General features: G+C 38.1%; 1 protein-coding gene across 2 annotated transcripts in view; it reads left to right on the forward strand.

The window, feature by feature from the left end:
* The first annotated feature begins 1,756 nt into the window (after nucleotides 1-1,756).
* rnf168 (ring finger protein 168) overlaps nucleotides 1,757-18,425 on the forward strand; it is a 39,096-nt gene continuing 22,427 nt past the window's right edge. The window contains exons 1-4 of one of the 2 annotated variants that reach the window (XM_028825709.2): nucleotides 1,757-1,904; nucleotides 4,169-4,498; nucleotides 8,492-8,568; nucleotides 14,529-14,699. In XM_028825709.2, the coding sequence (XP_028681542.1) occupies nucleotides 4,192-4,498; nucleotides 8,492-8,568; nucleotides 14,529-14,699 (555 nt within the window). In that variant the 5' untranslated portion in view covers nucleotides 1,757-1,904; nucleotides 4,169-4,191. Of the gene's footprint in view, nucleotides 1,905-2,206; nucleotides 2,414-4,168; nucleotides 4,499-8,491; nucleotides 8,569-14,528; nucleotides 14,700-18,425 lie in introns of those variants that run through there. The other variant, XM_028825708.2, reaches the window with a different exon arrangement.

Here is an 18,425-nt window from a genome sequence, read left to right on the forward strand (position 1 = left end):
CTCTTGGCAAATTCTGAAATAAATTCATGTCTAGATTTTCTGTGATGTTTTTCTCATGTGCCAGAATGACTAAATTTCTCTTCCTTGAATGCAGCGTTGTTCGGTGGAGTGGAGTGAGAATGCGGTTCAAAGTAGAGAAAGAACTTTCCCATGCAGCTGAAGACACACCAATGATGAGTGCTGTGATGCAGACATGGCTCTGACGTGCGGGATACTAGACGCGTGTTTGTGGAAGCCGCCACCGTCTTTTTCTAAAGCTTTTTTCCAATTACTGTAGCCGTGTTTGGTGAATATGTCCTCGCGGTCCGATCTGGAAACACTAAATTTGTGGCAGGCAAAGCAAAAGCTGCCATCACGGACAACAGAATATGCAAGCCATGGTCGAGACTGATACCAGCGTGCACTAAAACATCTGAGTGTCTTTCCGAATGCGCGCTTGGGATAATTAATTAAAATAGGCTGGGATGGGCTATCCATATTTAAGTCAGGCAGACCGGACTGTATATTTTGTTGAAGGCAGAGGTTTGGAGTACCCGACACGGGCGCAGAGCTGGAGGATTGTGTAGGCTTATCTACATCTTTTGGAGTTTCAGTTCCCGACGTGGGTGCGATGTGCTCCGTGTTGGTAGCAGCGGTGCTGGGCTCAACCGTGGAGCCAGCAGCTTGCGGAGGGACAGAGGTTGACGATGTCTGCTTTTTAATAAGCCATCTATGCATAGCCTTTGGTGTTACCAACCAGAAAATAAAAGAAGAATGGAACGTATACGCTGTTTTAATTAAAGAATGCGGTCAACAGGTTCAAAACGTGCTGCAAAATGTGCGGCGAAGTGAACTGTGAGCAGCACGATGCCTGTCTAGTGGCGGATACGCCCCAAATTCAAACGGGCCGATTGAAAAGCAACTCAGTTTTGAAAATCAAATATTATTCTTCTCCAGAGTTTTCATTGGACAGACAGAGCATTTCGCTGGGGGGGCCTTATAGCAAGATATTTCAAAATCTGACTTTTATATCGGGACTCTGAAGGTCAGCACAGTGCTCAGGTATACATAGCATAACATATTAATTAGGATTAGGAAAAATGTTAAGGGGTGTTTAATGGTGAACGATTTGTTTTCCCTGTGTTCGGATTCAGCGGGTTGGATAATGGATGGATGGATTTGTTTCAGTAAAACATCGGGAATCGCGAATACGAACGAATCGAGGTTCGCCGCTAGACAGTTGTGGCACGAGTACCCGAGAAACAGTCTAATGATTTCCGTTCATTTAATTCACGAACAAATCTTTACGAGTTGCGCAGTTCTCATTCATTTGTGATTCTGTATCGTAATCTCCTTCTTTAATTATACATGTTGAATATCTTATTATGGTTTGTGTATTGAAACAGGACAATACCATATACATTTTCATCCTATATAATTATATATACATGGTAAATGTGGACATATCTAAGTAACGTTTAATCATAATCCTTTTCGTCGTATTACATAATCACTCCGGCCACCCCACAACTCGTATCGAAGCGTACTTTGGCTTCTCTTTTTTATTATTATTTCTTCGGGGTGCAACACAAAAAAATCACAAAAACACAATGCCATAAAAAAACCCGCTAAATCTCACGAGGTAAAAGGCGGGAGACGTTCAAATAGAAAAGTTTCATAAAGGTGGGGATGAGAACAACTAGATGTGGGCGTGGTTATTGCCACTGCATCCAATCAAACAGCGTTATTGGCTTGATAAGGAAGGCACTAATGTAAAGAGTGGCCATTCTTGTCAGTATTGTTGTGTGGTGAGGGTCAATGTTTAGGCCGGAAGGCATTAAAAAGAAACTTAAAGGGACGATTCCAACAGTTTAAAGCCTACTCCATCATGACTTGTACCACTACGAACCAGAGCGTAATAAAGGGTAAAATATGTATATAAAAGACAACACTGCAGTTTATCTGAAAGTAACGCGCCGTATTGTTAAATGTGCCAGGTTACATTACACTAAGTTAATATAGCAGTAAATACTACTTAGTAGTGCCGTCCGCGAATGTTGAATATGTGTTACCTTTTAGCTGCCCCTCCCTTATTTGCCAAAATGAGTAAAAATGCCATTGTTTTAAAATGTCACATGTTCAGAGGTCTGAAGCGGATTGGTAGAAATCGAGAACGACAATTGTGTGCGACGGGTTTCACCTTGTGTTGTGTACATGCGCGTCAGTTTCATTCGCGCCTTGTCCAGATTAGAGTATGGCGGAAGTACTGTATAGGTTTTCGCATAATTTTGCTCATGTAATATGAGGCTTTGGATTTATGATTTAGATAACGTACATCGTAAGTAATGCGCCCAAAATTTTTGGAAAAAAGAGCGTATCGGTGAACGACTTGAATAATTTGTGTTCTCTCCAGGGTGGCGTAATCGCTACAAAGGTAAATAATACGTTACGCTTCTAGATTAATCGTATGTTATTTAAAAAAAAAAAATCCATTTTCTGTCTCTAGTGTTTCAAACAATGTATTTGTAGAGACACTCTAATGTTAAGTATTTTCCTCCGTTTAAAAACAGTATTTTCGTTGAATGGAATAGACGTTTCTTTTCTGCATTATTGTTTTTAGGTGGACATTGGCTGAGATGACGTGAAGTTACTATTTGCTTAAAACAATAATAGAAGACGAAATTTGGGCTCTTGTTCAGAAAGCAGGTGCCACTTGGTTGTTTCACACGGATGCCACTCGGTTGTTTCACAATAATTAAGATTAGGTATATAAGTAGGTTTCACATTTCTGTTATCATTTTAGCACTAAAATAGTGGACTTAACATCAGGGACCTATTTTATTGACCTTAAGGTTAGTGTTTGGGCGAGGGGGGAAGCCGTCTCAAGTGGCGTCCGCCACTGAGATTTAAAATGTACGCGGAAAATGTCAAATTTCTGTTCTGCCCTCGCTAGAATGCCGTTTTTTTCTGTGTTAATTTCAAATGTTTATAAAATTTAAATTGCAGTCCTGGGTGGGATATGCTTAAAAACCTAATACATGCCTGCAGATATTTTTACATCCGTGAATTCACGTTTAATGTATACATCTGTGACGGCCCGAGTTGCTGAAAACACTGTTTTCTTGTAAAATGTTAATGTCGAGTCAAATGCAAATGTCCATGTTTTTGTGTGTTTTTAACTTGTAGTGTGCATCTTAAGTGTTAACAAATTCACGAGACTTTTATGACCGCCCCTTTTCTTTTTATCGGAATATATTCATTTATCATGACTTGGCGTTTATATCCCACTTTTTTTTGTTAAATTGGATCACTTGTTTGCCACTGGGTCCAGTTAAAATGTAGACGTTTCAAAAGAGTTTTTAGTTTTCTTAGGGAAAAACTAAATATATGGAAAAAGAAAATGGGGTTTTCTCCAACCAACCCATAAAGTGCATTGATTTCTTTACAGTTTAAATAGCGATTTTAATGATAAACAGATGCTCTTCAATCTGTTGCCAAGTTGAAGAAACAATGGCTGAGACCTTAGAGCCAGTGAAATAAACTGAGGAAAATCTTGGGCAGTGAATAGATTTCCATGCACTGAAATCTCCAATGGCTATGAACATCCTAAATTCATAGACAAAACTAAACCCTTGCTAATTTCTTTATGTGAAAGGACAGATACGAATAATATAATTTAGTCCACTGACAACAACAAAGTTGACTTTTTTTAGAACAAAAACTTGCTATAAAAATGTTGTAGGTTTGATGTATGACTATATAATATAAAAGTATTTATAATAAAACATCTGTCAACATGGTTTATCAAGGGTTTGAAGCAACGGTTTAATTCAAAGTGACCTTTTTGAAGCTTAAAGCAATCAATAAACAAAACTGGACCACTTTTATAAATAGTTTAATAACAAATTAAACTGCCTACAGACGGTGAGACATTTCTGGAGTTACAGGTTAAGAATTCAGAAGGTTTTTTGTGTAAAAAGCATGTTACTTTAGAATTGTTGTTCAGATGTGTTTTCATAAATTTTTATAATAGTTACTTTTGGCCCTGCCTCAATGTTTTAAATGTTTTAAGTTTATCACATACAATTTACAGTATAGCTGCTGTTATGCATTGGAATCTTTTTTAAATTTTGATCAGTGTTGGTTTTAATATGGACTTTTGAAATTATGTTTTTGCACACATTTATAGGTTGATTTTTGTTAAAGTGCAAGATGCCACAAGTATTGGTGAAAAGAGAGATGCCACAAGAATTGAGTTGCCCAGTGTGTCTGGAGATTTTTTTGGAGCCAGTGACCTTGCCTTGTAGTCATAACTTTTGTAAATCATGCTTTCTGGAGGCCATCGACAAAACCAACCTGTGTTGCCCACTTTGTAGGAAAAGAGTTTCCACATGGACTAGGTGTCATAGTCGCAACAATACTCTAGTAAATGAAGACTTGTGGAAAAGAATTCAAGAAGAGTTTCCTGTTCAGTGTCAGCGTAGAATGGCTGGTCTAGACCCGGAAGAAGAAGATGAAAGTAAGTTTTAATTACTTCCTAGAACCTATGATTAACTTTTTTCACAACAAATTTTAATTGATTACAGCAAGCCTGGTTCAAGCAGCGATTAACTCATTATTTATAAAAAATAAGGTGTGGTGAAAATTTAAATTTTGTGTCCAACTCCACTCATGTAGTATGTCAAAAGTGGCTGCATTTTTTTAGTGATTCATTCAAAAGCTGGTTAATATGTTTTATCTGCTCCCTGCTTTAATATAAGGCTCGTTTAAAGTTTTTTTAAAGTCTCCTTGTTCTGAAAATGTTTCTTCCACAAAGAAATTAGAGAGGTGATCTGTCAGATCTCATTGTCAGTTTTGCCAAGCAGTCTCTTTTTTGTGTACGAAAGTGATTTTTTTATGCAGAAATAGTTGACAAAATACTTTAACATGATATTATTAATGTTATGCCCCTATCAGTCCATTCACTTAATGTGCATATTCTGGGTCTTAGGGAACCAGAACCTGCTTTCACAAATTTAAAATTTTATAGAGCTAGTAAACTCTAGGTATACATTCTAAGCAGCATTTATGCAAGAACATGAGATGGATCAAAGGAAAAAATTGCTTTGGTATGAATAGTCATATTTCTTAAAATATCACTGGAGTAGTGTTAATGTTTCTTATATGAGAAGACCGGTAATAGAAGTACATTACTGTTATGTTAGTGTGTTTTTGAAAGTTGATAATATGTAATTTTTTAAATTGTTTTCAAGTGATGTATAAGCTAGTACGCATTACATGTTTAAAACTGAAACCTATTTCAGCCTAGCACATTAATCTCAGATCCCTGAAGTCCGTATGGTCCTGGAAGTAGATTTTTGTATACAATGTATATGCAGAATATTAGCAGTATTATACATTTAATTTTAATCATGTTTTAAACAAATGCTGTAACCCCTAAAGTGTCTTTGTTTAACATTGGAAATCAATCAAAGCACTCAAAATTTAATCTGTTCAGGATGAAACCTTGTAAATTTTCGTATAGTTCCCCAAAATGATGAACAATTAAAAAATTAAACATTTCATGATTTTTACAGCTTTTCTAAAAATTTTGCCATACCTTGTCTTTTGTCTGTTTTGATCCACCATTGACATTAAAGAGTAGTTTGTTCATAATCCATAAAAATTACCAAAATGCAGTCTTTTCAGCTCACAGATGTTAAAGACCTCCAATAAAATGCCCTAACTTTAAAAAAAGCAAGAAAGTTTCCAAATTTTACATTTTTGTACATATGCTTCACATTCTGAACACTGATGTGACCTTTGGGTCATCATATTTTAATATTTCTTTAGTGTCTATAAAAGTTAAATTTCCCATTAGAACAAATAAAATATCTGCCTCTCTCTCATTGGATTTTAATCTCTCTTTTTTTAGTTTCCTTTAAAAAAAAAAGATGTAGTTTCCTGTTGATACAGTCATTCAAATCCATTTTATGATGAGGCAGATTTAATTTTAATAATAATAATAATTCATTACATTTATATAGCGCTTTTCTCAGTACTCAAAGCGCTATCCACACAGGGAGGAACCGGGAAGCGAACCCACAATCTTCCACAGTCTCCTTACTGCAAAGCAGCAGCACTACCACTGCGCAATTTTAGACTTGCATACCAATATGGCATTGTGGTTTATAGCAATCTTAAATGAATTTGGAATGAATCACCTTTGAATCATGTGTTTTCCGAGCTAAAATGCCCGCACACCATTCCCCAAAGTGTTGACGCAACTAATTATTCATAATCCACAAGCATCTCTTCATCAAATGCTTCCCAAGGCAATGAAATCGTGCATCATTGATGTTTTGAAATGGCAATGCAAACTTTTAATACCTCAAACAGCCCTAATGTATGTTAAGCGTACAAAGCAAAAACGACATGGTATAGTCGTGGCCAAAAGTTTTGAGAACACAAATCCCAAAATTTGCTGCCTCAGTTTTTATGATGGCAATTTGCATATACTCCAGAATGTTATAAAGAGTGATCAGATGAATTGCAATTAATTGCAAAGTCTCTTTTTGCTGTGAAAATTAACTTAATCCCAAAAAACCAATTTCCACTACTGTTGTGAAGAAGGCTTCAGGGCGCCCAAGAAAGTCCAGCAAGTGCAAGGATTGTCCTCTAAAGTTAATTCAGCTACGAGATCAGGGCAGCACCAGTGCAGAGCGTGCTCAGGAATGGCAGCAGGCAGGTGTGAGTGTATCTGTCGCACAGTGAGGCGAAGAGTTTTGGAGGATGGCCTGGTGTCAAGAAGGGCAGCAAGGAAGTCACTTCTCTCCAAGAAAAACATCTGGGACAAACTAATATTCGCAAAAAGTGCAGGGATTGGACTGCTGAGGACTGGGGTAAAATCATTTTCTCTGATGAATCCCCTTTCAGATTTTTTGGGCATCTGGAAAAGAGATTGTTCGGTGAAGAAAAGGTAAGCGCTACCATCAGTCCTGTGTCATGCCAACAGTAAAGCATCTTGAGACCATTCATGTGGGGTTGCTTCTCAGCCAAGGGAGTGATCTCACTCACAGTTTTGCCTAAGAACACAGCCATGAATAAAGAATGGTACCAAAACATCCTCTGAGAGGAACTTCACCCAACCATCCAAGAAAAGAATGGTTTGGTGACAAACAGTGCCTTTTCCAGCATGATGGAGCACCATGCCATAAGGCAAAAGTGATAACTAAGTGGCTTGGGGAACAAAACATCGAAATTTTGGGTCCATGGCCAGGAAAGTCACCAGACCTTAATCCCATTGAGAACTTGTGGTCAATCCTTAAGAGGTAGGTGGGCAAACTCCAAGCATTGATTTATGCAAGAATGGGCTGCCATCAGTCAGGATTTGGGCCAGAAGTTGATTGACAGCATGCTAGGGCGAATTGCAGAGGTCTTGAAAAAGAAGGGGCAACACTGCAAATATTGATTTTTTGCATAAACTTAATATAGTTGTAAATAAAAGCCTTTGAAACTTATGAAATGTTTGTCATTATACTTCAGTATACCATAGAAACATCTGACAAAAAGATTTAAAAACATTTAAGCAGCAAACTATGTGAAAATAAATATTTGTGTCATTCTCAAAATCTTTGGCCACGACTGTACAACATACGCAGTAATTGGCCAAAATGTGTACTGTTTAGTAAAATTTTCTTTAACAGTACTACTGATTTAAAAATAAGAAAATAGTACTATTCTGCATACTTCATTTGGGCAGGTTGTCAAAATATGTCATATTGTGTATTTAGCTTACTACTGTGTTGAATTAAAGTAATCAAGGAATGCAATCACGAAAACATCTGAAACTTGCTTGATTTCCTACTATCCTTTTTCAGACCTTCTTACCAATTTAGGAGGATTGTAGATACTGTGCCTAAATCGTCAAGCTGTAGTGTCTTTAAAAGTCATGGTCAAATCTATACTTGTAGCGATTGGTAAAACACGGTACCATCCTGCCTATGCCAATACAAGATTTAGTCAGTAAATACTTGAATTTACAAGACTGAGAAAGGTTTTTCTTTTTCATTTTGTCTTGTCATAGACTGCAGCAACTGTGCAACGTACAGTTCTTAGCTCTGCATGTGTGTTGCCTGAGTTTGCTTTTCAGTAGCATATTTATCCAGTGTTTTGGTAAAAGTTGGCTTTATTTAAATTGGTTTTCTCTGTTGCCACTTAAACATGAAAAAATGGTGTTTGTAGTTAACTATGAATATCTGCTTTCTATGCCTGTGACTGTGGAAGTTCACATATGGCTGAAGGAGTTACATTTACCAGAGCTACATATTGTATGCTGGAATTGTTTTATTGTGTTTTGTCTTGTCTTTTACATAATAAAATATTGATTTAGGGTTAGAGAGACAACCTGAGTTACTGTAGGAGTAAGAAAAGCAATAGGCTTATAAATCACATTATTCATGATCTTATTTACTGATAGTACATGTATGCTATATCTTCCTGTCTAATGTGAGCTCTAATGTCTTGATTCCAGAAAGTGATCCGAGTCCTCCTCCCCGACTGTGCAGTCCTGGAGAGCTGAGAAAGGAATATGAGGAGCAGATGAGAAAGGTAACTGGTATGTTTTTAATCCATTAGTCTATGGTATACACATTATGCTTATGTGCATACTATAATTAATCCTAAGACATAAGGTTGAGAATTTTATTTTACTTTAGTAGAAAAATATCTATTAGAATATTGTCTGTTCTTCAGAGTGCCAGACCAACCCCCTTAGTATCCTTTTAATCAACTATAATAGTTTTTCAGCATGGTAAGTTTAAAATTTGATTTACTATAGTTTTTTTTCCTTCCAAAGATAATTTATAGATAGCATCATTTCTAATAGTCTGAATGGGGATGCATTTGTTGGAGTTGTTGCTTCATAATTGACACTTGATTTCAAATTCTGCTCTGGGTAACATAAGAATAGTGTTTTCTTAAGATATTCGGCGGAGGGTCTTTGAATTATTGGGGGTGGCAAAAATAAGGAATTGACTGCATGTAGTATGTAGTAGCAAGAAATGTTTTTCTGAATGGCTATGGTTTACATTTTTTCTCTACCTATGAGGGAGACTAGTGTGTGATCAAATACCACATAATAACTGTGCCATCAGTAGTATGTTGAATGTTCACTCATTTGCAGTCAGTAATTGAAATAACATTGACTCATTATTAATCACTCTCTGTGCCATTTTCACTGCAAAGTATTACTCAGGACTATACATAAATTGCACAGGAACAACTAACATTCAATTTATGAATTTACTCCATATAAAAAGCACTATCTGATTAATTGAAAATCTTTGGTGGTCCACAACCTAATATTTTATGAAGACATGCAGATTAGTTTGATCGGTGACTTGATTTTTGGTCTATTTAAGTGTTTAATAATAATAATAATAAGTGTTTGTGTAATTATGGATGGTGTTTAGTCAGTAACTCAATGGAGGTTTTCTTTTCTCCAACTGGCTACTTGCAAGTCTTTCCAGGAACACAAGCTTTGCATGGGCTTGAGTTTATTTGTTGTCCAATACGAATAAGTATGGGTATTAGTACGTAGTGCTGCTTGGTAGTGATGAACCAGTTGACCAGCCAGAGATTAGAATAAGACTTTTTTTCCCCCTTCTAGCACAATTGGCCTCTTTTGGCTATTTTATAAGAGAAATAATATAAGCATGCCAGATGTTGAGGTACCCACATTTGGATTTTGTCATTTGTAAAGTGTGGAGCATTGTGGGAAGAAATTGTCACACGCGCATTACTTTATTCTTATAATTCAAAAAGTACATCTTTTTGAATCTGCTTATTATTCTGAAACTGAGTTTTCATGGTCTGGGACAACTTTGCCAGGGTAAGCTTTAATCAAAACTGCTGAGATGGTTACTTAACAGTTGTATTATAAGACAGTCCATAGATTCACATGAATCACAATGGATCGGGATGATCTTTCATGATGCTGGAGAAGGGTTTCAAAATCTGAGTCTAGTGCAACTGTAAATCAGAAAAAAAATTCTGACCTAAAATCTGTTCAGTAGGTGTGTTTTTAAGAAATAAAGAATATCAGTTTTACTAATGATGACACACACTTGACATTCAAATTCTGAAAAGACTGATTTTGGAAGTGATATGCAAAAATAGACTTGTAAAATACAGAAATATTGCATTATGTGGACTAAAATGATACTGATGTTAATTTTAGGTAAACCAACCATGTGCACTGGCCGTTACTTAGCTTCAAATAACAGTAAATTCAGCAGAATTATTTTTATTGACTGATTCACAATAACATGACGCTGCATAGATTGTAACAGTCTCGGCAAACACCATAGTCCTTCAGAAATATAAGATCTTAACTAATGAACTAATTAGCTTGAACCCAGAAAACCATCCTTAGCCTTTTGAAAGTGCACAGCTGATTTTGTGTGTACCTCTGTTGCACTTGCATTTGTTGCTTTTGGACAGTTGTCATCTGGATTTTGAAACAGAATGACCACTGGAGAACAGAAAGATGTATAACTGAATCACACTAACAATCTGTCTCAATTTGTGTCAGTGTTATGTTTTTACATTACGAAACAATAATACAAAAAACAGTGTGAACCTAAAGTATTACTTATACATCTAGTACCATATTTATATACTCCCTTTAAAATTTTTTGAGAAATAAATTTTTTTTTTTAAAGTTTCAAATGACACATTTCACAGCACCTTACCACATGTCAGTATGTGGTACTGGTATTCATTCCTTGATTTATACATACTGACATAGTTGCAGGCGTGTGGGATGGTAATCCTGGAGCAATAAAGAAAAATAGCGAAGGTAAAAGATTTGTAAGAAAATCACATCAATATCATATCATATACAGTGGAACCTTGGTTCATGACCATAATTCGTTCCAAAACTCTGGTCGTGAACCGAAGCAATTTCCCCCATAGAACTGTATGTAAATAACGATTAATCCGTTCCAGACCATACGAACTGTATGTAAATATATTTTTTTTTAAAGTTTTTAAGCACAAATATAGTTAATTAAACCATAGAATGCACAGCGTAATAGCAAACTAAATGTAAAAACATTGAATAACACTGAGAAAACCTTGAACAACAGAGAAAACTAACACTGCAATAGTTCGTGCTATAGCGCTACCAACTGCTGGCTAAAAACACTTTTTTTAATGAGTTTTAAGCACAGGGAAAAAAATAAACATTTGAAAAAATCCGTAATTTAATAAACCATCAACAAAGTAACAATGCATGCTACGAACCAATCGCTGTAAACAGAAGTGAAAACAAATCAAACCCAGTGCATTCTTTAACTGCCTTCCTACCTTATGCGTCCAGCTCTCTCTCTCGTGCTGCATGTGAGTGCGTCTCTCTCTCTGTCTCTCTCGTGCTGCCTGTGAGTGCGTCTCTCTCTCTGTCTCTCTCGCGCTGCCTGTGAGTGCGTCTCTCGCGCTGCCTGTGAGTGCGTCTCTCGCGCTGCCTGTGAGTGCGTCTCTCGCGCTGCCTGTGAGTGCGTCTCTCTCTCTCGCGCTGCCTGTGTGTGCGTCTCTCTCTCGCGCTGCCTGTGTGTGCGTCTCTCTCTCACGCTGCCTGTGTGTGCGTCTCTCACGCTGCCTGTGTGTGTGCGTCTCTCTCTCACGCTGCCTGTGTGTGTGCGTCTCTCTCTCTCTCTCTGGCTGCCTGTGTGAGCGTCTCTCTCTCTCACGCTGCCTGTGAGTGCGTCTCTCTCGCGCTGCCTGTGAGTGCGTCTCTCTCGCGCTGCCTGTGTGTGTGCGTCTCTTTCACGCTGCCTGTGTGTGTGTGCGTCTCTTTCGCGCTGCCTGTGTGTGTGCGTCTCTCTCGCGCTGCCTGTGTGTGTGTGCGTCTCTCTCGCGCTGCCTGTGTGTGTGCGTCTCTCTCGCGCTGCCTGTGTGTGTGCGTCTCTCTCTCTGGCTGCCTGTGTGTGCGTCTCTCTCTCTCTCTCGCGCTGCCTGTGAGTGCGTCTCTCTCTCTCTCTCTCTCGCGCTGCCTGTGAGTGCGTCTCTCTCTCGCGCTGCCTGTGAGTGCGTCTCTCTCTCGCGCTGCCTGTGAGTGCGTCTCTCTCTCGCGCTGCCTGTGAGTGCGTCTCTCTCTCGCGCTGCCTGTGAGTGCGTCTCTCTCTCGCGCTGCCTGTGAGTGCGTCTCTCTCTCGCGCTGCCTGTGAGTGCGTCTCTCTCTCGCGCTGCCTGTGAGTGCGTCTCTCTCGCGCTGCCTGTGAGTGCGTCTCTCTCGCGCTGCCTGTGAGTGCGTCTCTCTCGCGCTGCCTGTGTGTGCGCGTCTCTCTCGCGCTGCCTGTGTGTGTGCGTCTCTCTCGCGCTGCCTGTGTGTGTGCGTCTCTCTCTCACGCTGCCTGTGTGTGTGCGTCTCTCTCTCTGGCTGCCTGTGTGTGCATCTCTCTCTCTCTCTCTCTCTCGGGCTGCCTGTGTGTGTGCGTCTCTCTCTCTCTCTCTCTCGGGCTGCCTGTGTGTGTGCGTCTCTCTCTCTCTCTCTCTCTCTCTCTCTCTCGCATGCCTGTGTGTGTGTGTGTGTGTGTCTCTTGTGTGTGTGTTGCGCTCTCTCGCTCTGTGTCTCTTGCTCACAGCACAGGAAATGCACAGGGAGAGACTGAACATTTACAACCAAAAGGGAAACTGGCTTGTTCGTATACTGAGTATGTGGTCGTGAACCGAGGCAAAAGTTTGGCGAACTTTTTTGGTCGTAAACCGACTTGTACATGTACCGAGATGTTCGTGAACCTAGGTTCCACTGTATGTGCAAAGTATATTTTCTTTGAGTGGCACTCGAACCAAGATAAGTCTCTAGTACATCTGTTTTTATCTTTCTAGTCTGCCAAGTAGCTTACAGTGCTTACTACCCTAATATAATGACAAAATACTACGAAACATAAGTGTAATGATTATCCCTACCCATTATTCCAGTTTGCAGCATCTTTGCTAATTTATGCAAAGAACTCAATATAACCACCCAAGGAATGCACTGTGTCAGTTTTTAAGCAAGAATTTTAGGATCAATGGTGTAGGTAGAGCAGCGCTTTCTAACTGTTTCTCTGTGGTGGCACACTTTTGGTAACCCATACAATCCCAAGGCATACCCATGATTTTACCAAACACAAAATTATCACATCTATACACTTGCTAAATTGCCTGAAGGGGTGGGACTATCAGTGATGCTGGCCAAAAATAATGCAACTTGGAGGTTGATATTCACAAACACGGCGTTTAATTAGTTCTTTGAATGCATTTTCCCAGCTGCTTCTTCTCTTTGCCTGCTCATACAGGCAATCCTGTATAGCACTCCATGGTATCTGTCATTGTGCACCAGTTGAAAAACACTTGTTTAGAGTATTATTACAGAGTCATTGATGGTGATGAAAAATTGAGGATGGCATTTGAAGAGTTTTAATTTATTCCCATTTAAGAGATGCTTATTTCAATTAAGTCAGTGTTTAGCATTTCATTCAAACTCTATTGTCATTTGTGACCATTTAAGGCATTCAAATTTATGCTGTACTTGTTCAAGTAGTATTTTGTTAAAAGGTCAGGTTTCAGGTCATTGTTTAAATGTTAACTATGCAATTTAATTTTTAAAATAACTTTGTGTTGATTCTACTGTACATTAATTTTGTGTTTCTGGGTATATTTACTTCATGATTTGTGTTTTTTTTTTATGATTGCATGTTTTAATTTTAGGTGTGATTCATTGCGATTCCCAGCCCTAATAAAAAGGCAAAACTATAATAACCTTGCTAACACAGTCTTAAAATTCAAGTTTTTAAAAGTTTTTAATTCTTCCATTTTCTTTCCTGGTTTTCCAGTTAATAATTGTAAAACTCCACAACTGATTATGGAGGTATAGTACATAAGATAAAGATCTTTGCAAAATCCATGTTAAGTTGGTGCTCGTTTCATTGTTAATTTTTTTTAAGTTCACTTTATTGGACAATTAATTCAACAATGTGTTGTATACTTTATGAAATTTATCTTTGTGGTTGGAAGTTAAATTTTTAATTTTCAAACAGCAAGCTGAAATGGATACTGCAGATGACTTTCATGCCCAGTCATTTAATTTTATCATCTGAAACAACTTTAATTCCTCTGTGTTAACACCTTTGAGGTTTTATTTTTTTGCTTTAATGCTTCTAATTTAATGTACTTTAAAAGAGCACATTGACACAGTAAATCATCTAAAAATTTGATGCTGAAGAACTTAAGGAACATAAAACTTCAAAACTAAGTGCAATTTTAAAACTATAACATGATCTGCACTGTTATAATCTCATTGAGTTAGGGTGGAGCCCTGTATGAGATTACAAAATTTTATTAACATCCAGTAATTGGAAGAAGTGGGAACCCATAAAATTAAAAAAATTAAAAAAGACTGAAGTCCCACGTTGTATTGATAAAGATGCATTTAATTGCATTATTTTATTTTTTCACTCATTGTTTAAATTGTTGATTTTTAACTGGTTTATGTTTGTTTTGCTTAATATGAATATTAATAAATATAGCTAGAAGAAGAAAAACAAGCACTGGAAGAAAAAGAGCGACAAGCAAGTGAAGAATACATTCAGAAACTACTGGCAGAAGATGAGGAACGCAGAACGGAGGAAAGGCGTGTTGAGGAAGAGTTGCAGTTAAAAAATGACGAAAGGCTAGCCTATCTGCTTAGTGAAGAACTAGTAAGTTTTTTTTTTGTTTTTTTTTTTAATTTATATTTCTTCCATGTGGTCTTCTATTTTTGCATAAAAAAACTTTTTTCTTTTTTTTGTAATATCAATTGGAGGCCTTTTTTGACATAGTTATTTAACAAGTGAACAGAAGTTTGTTAAACCTCATCATTTTAGTGCAAGGAATTGCAGGAAATGTGCTGAAAATTGCTAATTTAAAAATATATTCCATTATAGTATTAGTTTAGAAATAAAAATATATGAGTTGTGCATACCTTGAGAGCAAGATGATGTGACCAGTCACTGCAGTGTTGCACTCTGCTTAACTTGTCTAGCTCCTTCACTCAAAAGCATGATACGACATGATGTGAATCACTTTTTAACAGTAGAATCCGTGAAGCCTTTGAAAAAACTTGTAATGCCCACCTTAAACTGCCTCGCACCTCCTCATCAGTGTCTTTTGTTTTGCAAATATGTTGATCAGCAGCAAGCAGCCTGCTATCCCATCCCCCACCGATGCAGCTTTAGTCGTACACAAAATTCTCACAGCTCATGTCTGTTTATCTGGGTGTGAGGTGCCTTGAATTGTATAGGGTAAAAAATACATAGTTATTTGGAACGCATACATTTCATGTGTGTTCCAGTCTATAACGATCTGTGTCAATGTAGGATGACAAGAAATGCGAGGAAAGAAATGTTGAATACATAACTAGAACAGAAATTCTGCTAATAATTGGCAAAATACTGACGTGAAGTGTATAATGTGTGAAGACTGAAGTCCATATATCAAATACACACTTTCACAAAAGACACCGAAACAACAAAACAAGTGTGGGTTTTTTTTCTAGAATTTAACCAAAGTAAAACAAATTGGGATAGGGTATGACACACACACACACACACACACATATATGCTTGGCTGGTGTAGAGGTAAGAACTGCTGTCCCCAAGTTGAGAGGTTGCGGGTTCGAACTTGGGTCCTTCATGCATTAACTATTTTGAGTGGTGAGCAGCTATTATTACTATTATAGAATAAAAACATACATTTGATTAATTTGGGGCTGTAACAGCCAGTGAAAATTTATTGTACTTGTAAAAGTTAATGTTTTGTTTTATTATTCACTTTTATTCTCTCATGTTCAAGCTCTCCCCGATCTGAATTGTGTTGCATTGCGACAGTCTGTTAGCCAGAGGAAGTGCTGTGAAGAAGCTGTCTGTTTTTATGGTTCTGCCTTTGTCCAGAAACAGCTCCATAAGCTTTATGACCACAGTCTCGGAAAGTCTTTTCCCTGGGTTGTAACTCAAAACACAGTTGTCAACAAAACGTTGTCAGATATCGGAAATCGCAACAAATCTGCTTTTTTTTCCACATGTTCTTCACGGGTGTGTTTGCTGTGAAAGCACAAATTTCGCATGATAGTCTGATAGCGGTCACGGGGCATTGTATCTTTGATTGCCGTTACAACAAATACTTCTGAGCAGGCATCAACCACAGCATCCACTGTGGTCATCGCTGCTCTTGTGAAAAGTATGGAGATAAACGCCATCAACTCAGAGAGGGAGAGCCAAGTTTGTTGTACCACGTGAACGTCAGTGACAGAATAAAGTGAATCTTCTTCTTCTTTCAGCTGCTTCCGTTAGGGTTTGCCACAGCGGATCATCTTTTTCCATATCTTCCTGTCCTCTGCATCTTGCTCTATTACACCCATCATCACCTGCATGTCCTCTCTCACTACATCCATAAACCTCCTCTTAGGCCTTCCTCTTTTACTCTTACCTGGCAGCTCTATCCTTATAATCTTTCTCCCAATATACTCGGCATCTCTCCTCTGCACATGTCCAAACCAACACAATTTTGCCTCTCTGACTTTGTCTCCCAACCATCCAACTTGAGCTGACCCTCTAATGTACTCATTTCTAATCCTATTCATCCTCGTCACACCCAATACAAATCTTAACATCATTAACTCTGCTACCTCCAGTTCTGTCTCCTGCTTTCTGGTCAGTGCCACCGTCTCCAACCCATATAACATCCACTCTGCCAGCATTCTCTTTTTCACCTCTCTTCCACAATCCCCATTACTCTGTACTGTTGATCCCTAGTATTTAAACTCATCCACCTTCGCCAACTGTACTCCCTACATCCTCACCATTCCATTGACCTCCCTCTCATTTACACACGCATATTCTGTCTTGTTCCTACTGACCTTCATTCCTCTCCTATCCAGAGCATATCTCCACCTCTCCAGGGTCATACATATCCTGTACAGCTCTTGCGTACTTCTGCCGCTCCAGACATCCTCATACAGTACCACAGCTCTTCTCGAGGCACCCTGTCACATGCTTTCTCCAGGTCCACAAAGATGCAATGCAACTCCTTCTGGCCTTCTCTATACTTCTCCATCAACATCTTCAGAGCAAACATCACATCTGTGGTGCTCTTTCTTGGCATGAAACCATACTGCTGCTCATTAATCATCATCTCACTTCTTTACATATATATATATAACATCTATACAGAATAAACTGAATAATAAAATAAAAGGCACTAACTTTTTACAAGTAGTCAAAATTTACACTGGGTGTTAGACTCACACTCAAATCAAATGTATGTTTTTATTATTTTATAGTAATAGCAGCTCACTACTCAAAACGAGGAGCATCTGGATTCGAACCCGCAACATTTTGGTTTTAAGGCAGCAGTTTTTACCTCTGCATCATACAAGAAGACATATCAGCTTTCTGTCAATTGACATTTGAGCTTAGGTTTTTAACTCATTGACATCAACATGTAAATTGAATGATTTTTTTCCCTTTGGTTATATTCTTGAATAAAAGCGCACATTTATTTGATATTTGGACTAAAGTCATTATTACTATAACATGGGAAAAGTTTCTGTTTTAGGTATGTGTTCAGTATTTCTTGCCTCGCATTTCCTGTCATCCTACATTTAAACAGATCATTGTAGACATGGAACACACATGAAATGTATGTATTCCAAATAATGATGTATTATTTACCATATACAACTCCAGGCATCTCACACCCAGATAAAGAGGTTTGAGCTGGGAGAACTTCAGCTGCGTCAGTGGGGGAGGATGGTATAGCAGGCTGCTTGTGCTGATTGACACATTTGCAAGACAAAGACACTGATGAGGAGGTGCAAAGGAATTTAAGGTCGCCTGGGATTACGACTTTTTCATAGGTTTCAAGGATTCTAGTGTTAATACAGCACCACATGTGGCTTTGATAAAACAATAGAGGCTTCACAGTTATCCTCTGAATGCAATTGACATGGCTACAGTTATCTGTCCACCATCAATCCATTTTCATAATCACTGAGACACAGTTATCGGGGCTTCTAAAACACTGTACTTCATTTCTGAAAAGATATCCACAAGCAATAAGTTTGAATTGTTGTTTGGACTTTGAGCGCCAAAGAAGTGTTTATTTGAGTGAAAAATCAAATATGACAAATATAGTGAAAGCACATACAACACATGTGAATGGCATGGGAACAAATGGGATGCAGTCTTCAGTTATGGGCAGTTATTGCCAGTCTGGTTCAGTGACAAATTCTGCACCAGTCCACAAGGGATAACCAGTAACAAAGTATGGTTATATATGTGAAGGAGCTTGGAAAAGAAAAAAAAAAAAACGGAACAAATTCTGTTTTATAGGGTTCTGAAATAATGGATTAATCTTCAGTTGACAAGTTTGATTTCATAAAGTTACTT

The sequence above is a fragment of the Erpetoichthys calabaricus genome, chromosome 2, assembly GCF_900747795.2.
Source record: "Erpetoichthys calabaricus chromosome 2, fErpCal1.3, whole genome shotgun sequence".
NCBI classification, from domain to species: Eukaryota; Metazoa; Chordata; class Cladistia; order Polypteriformes; family Polypteridae; genus Erpetoichthys; species Erpetoichthys calabaricus.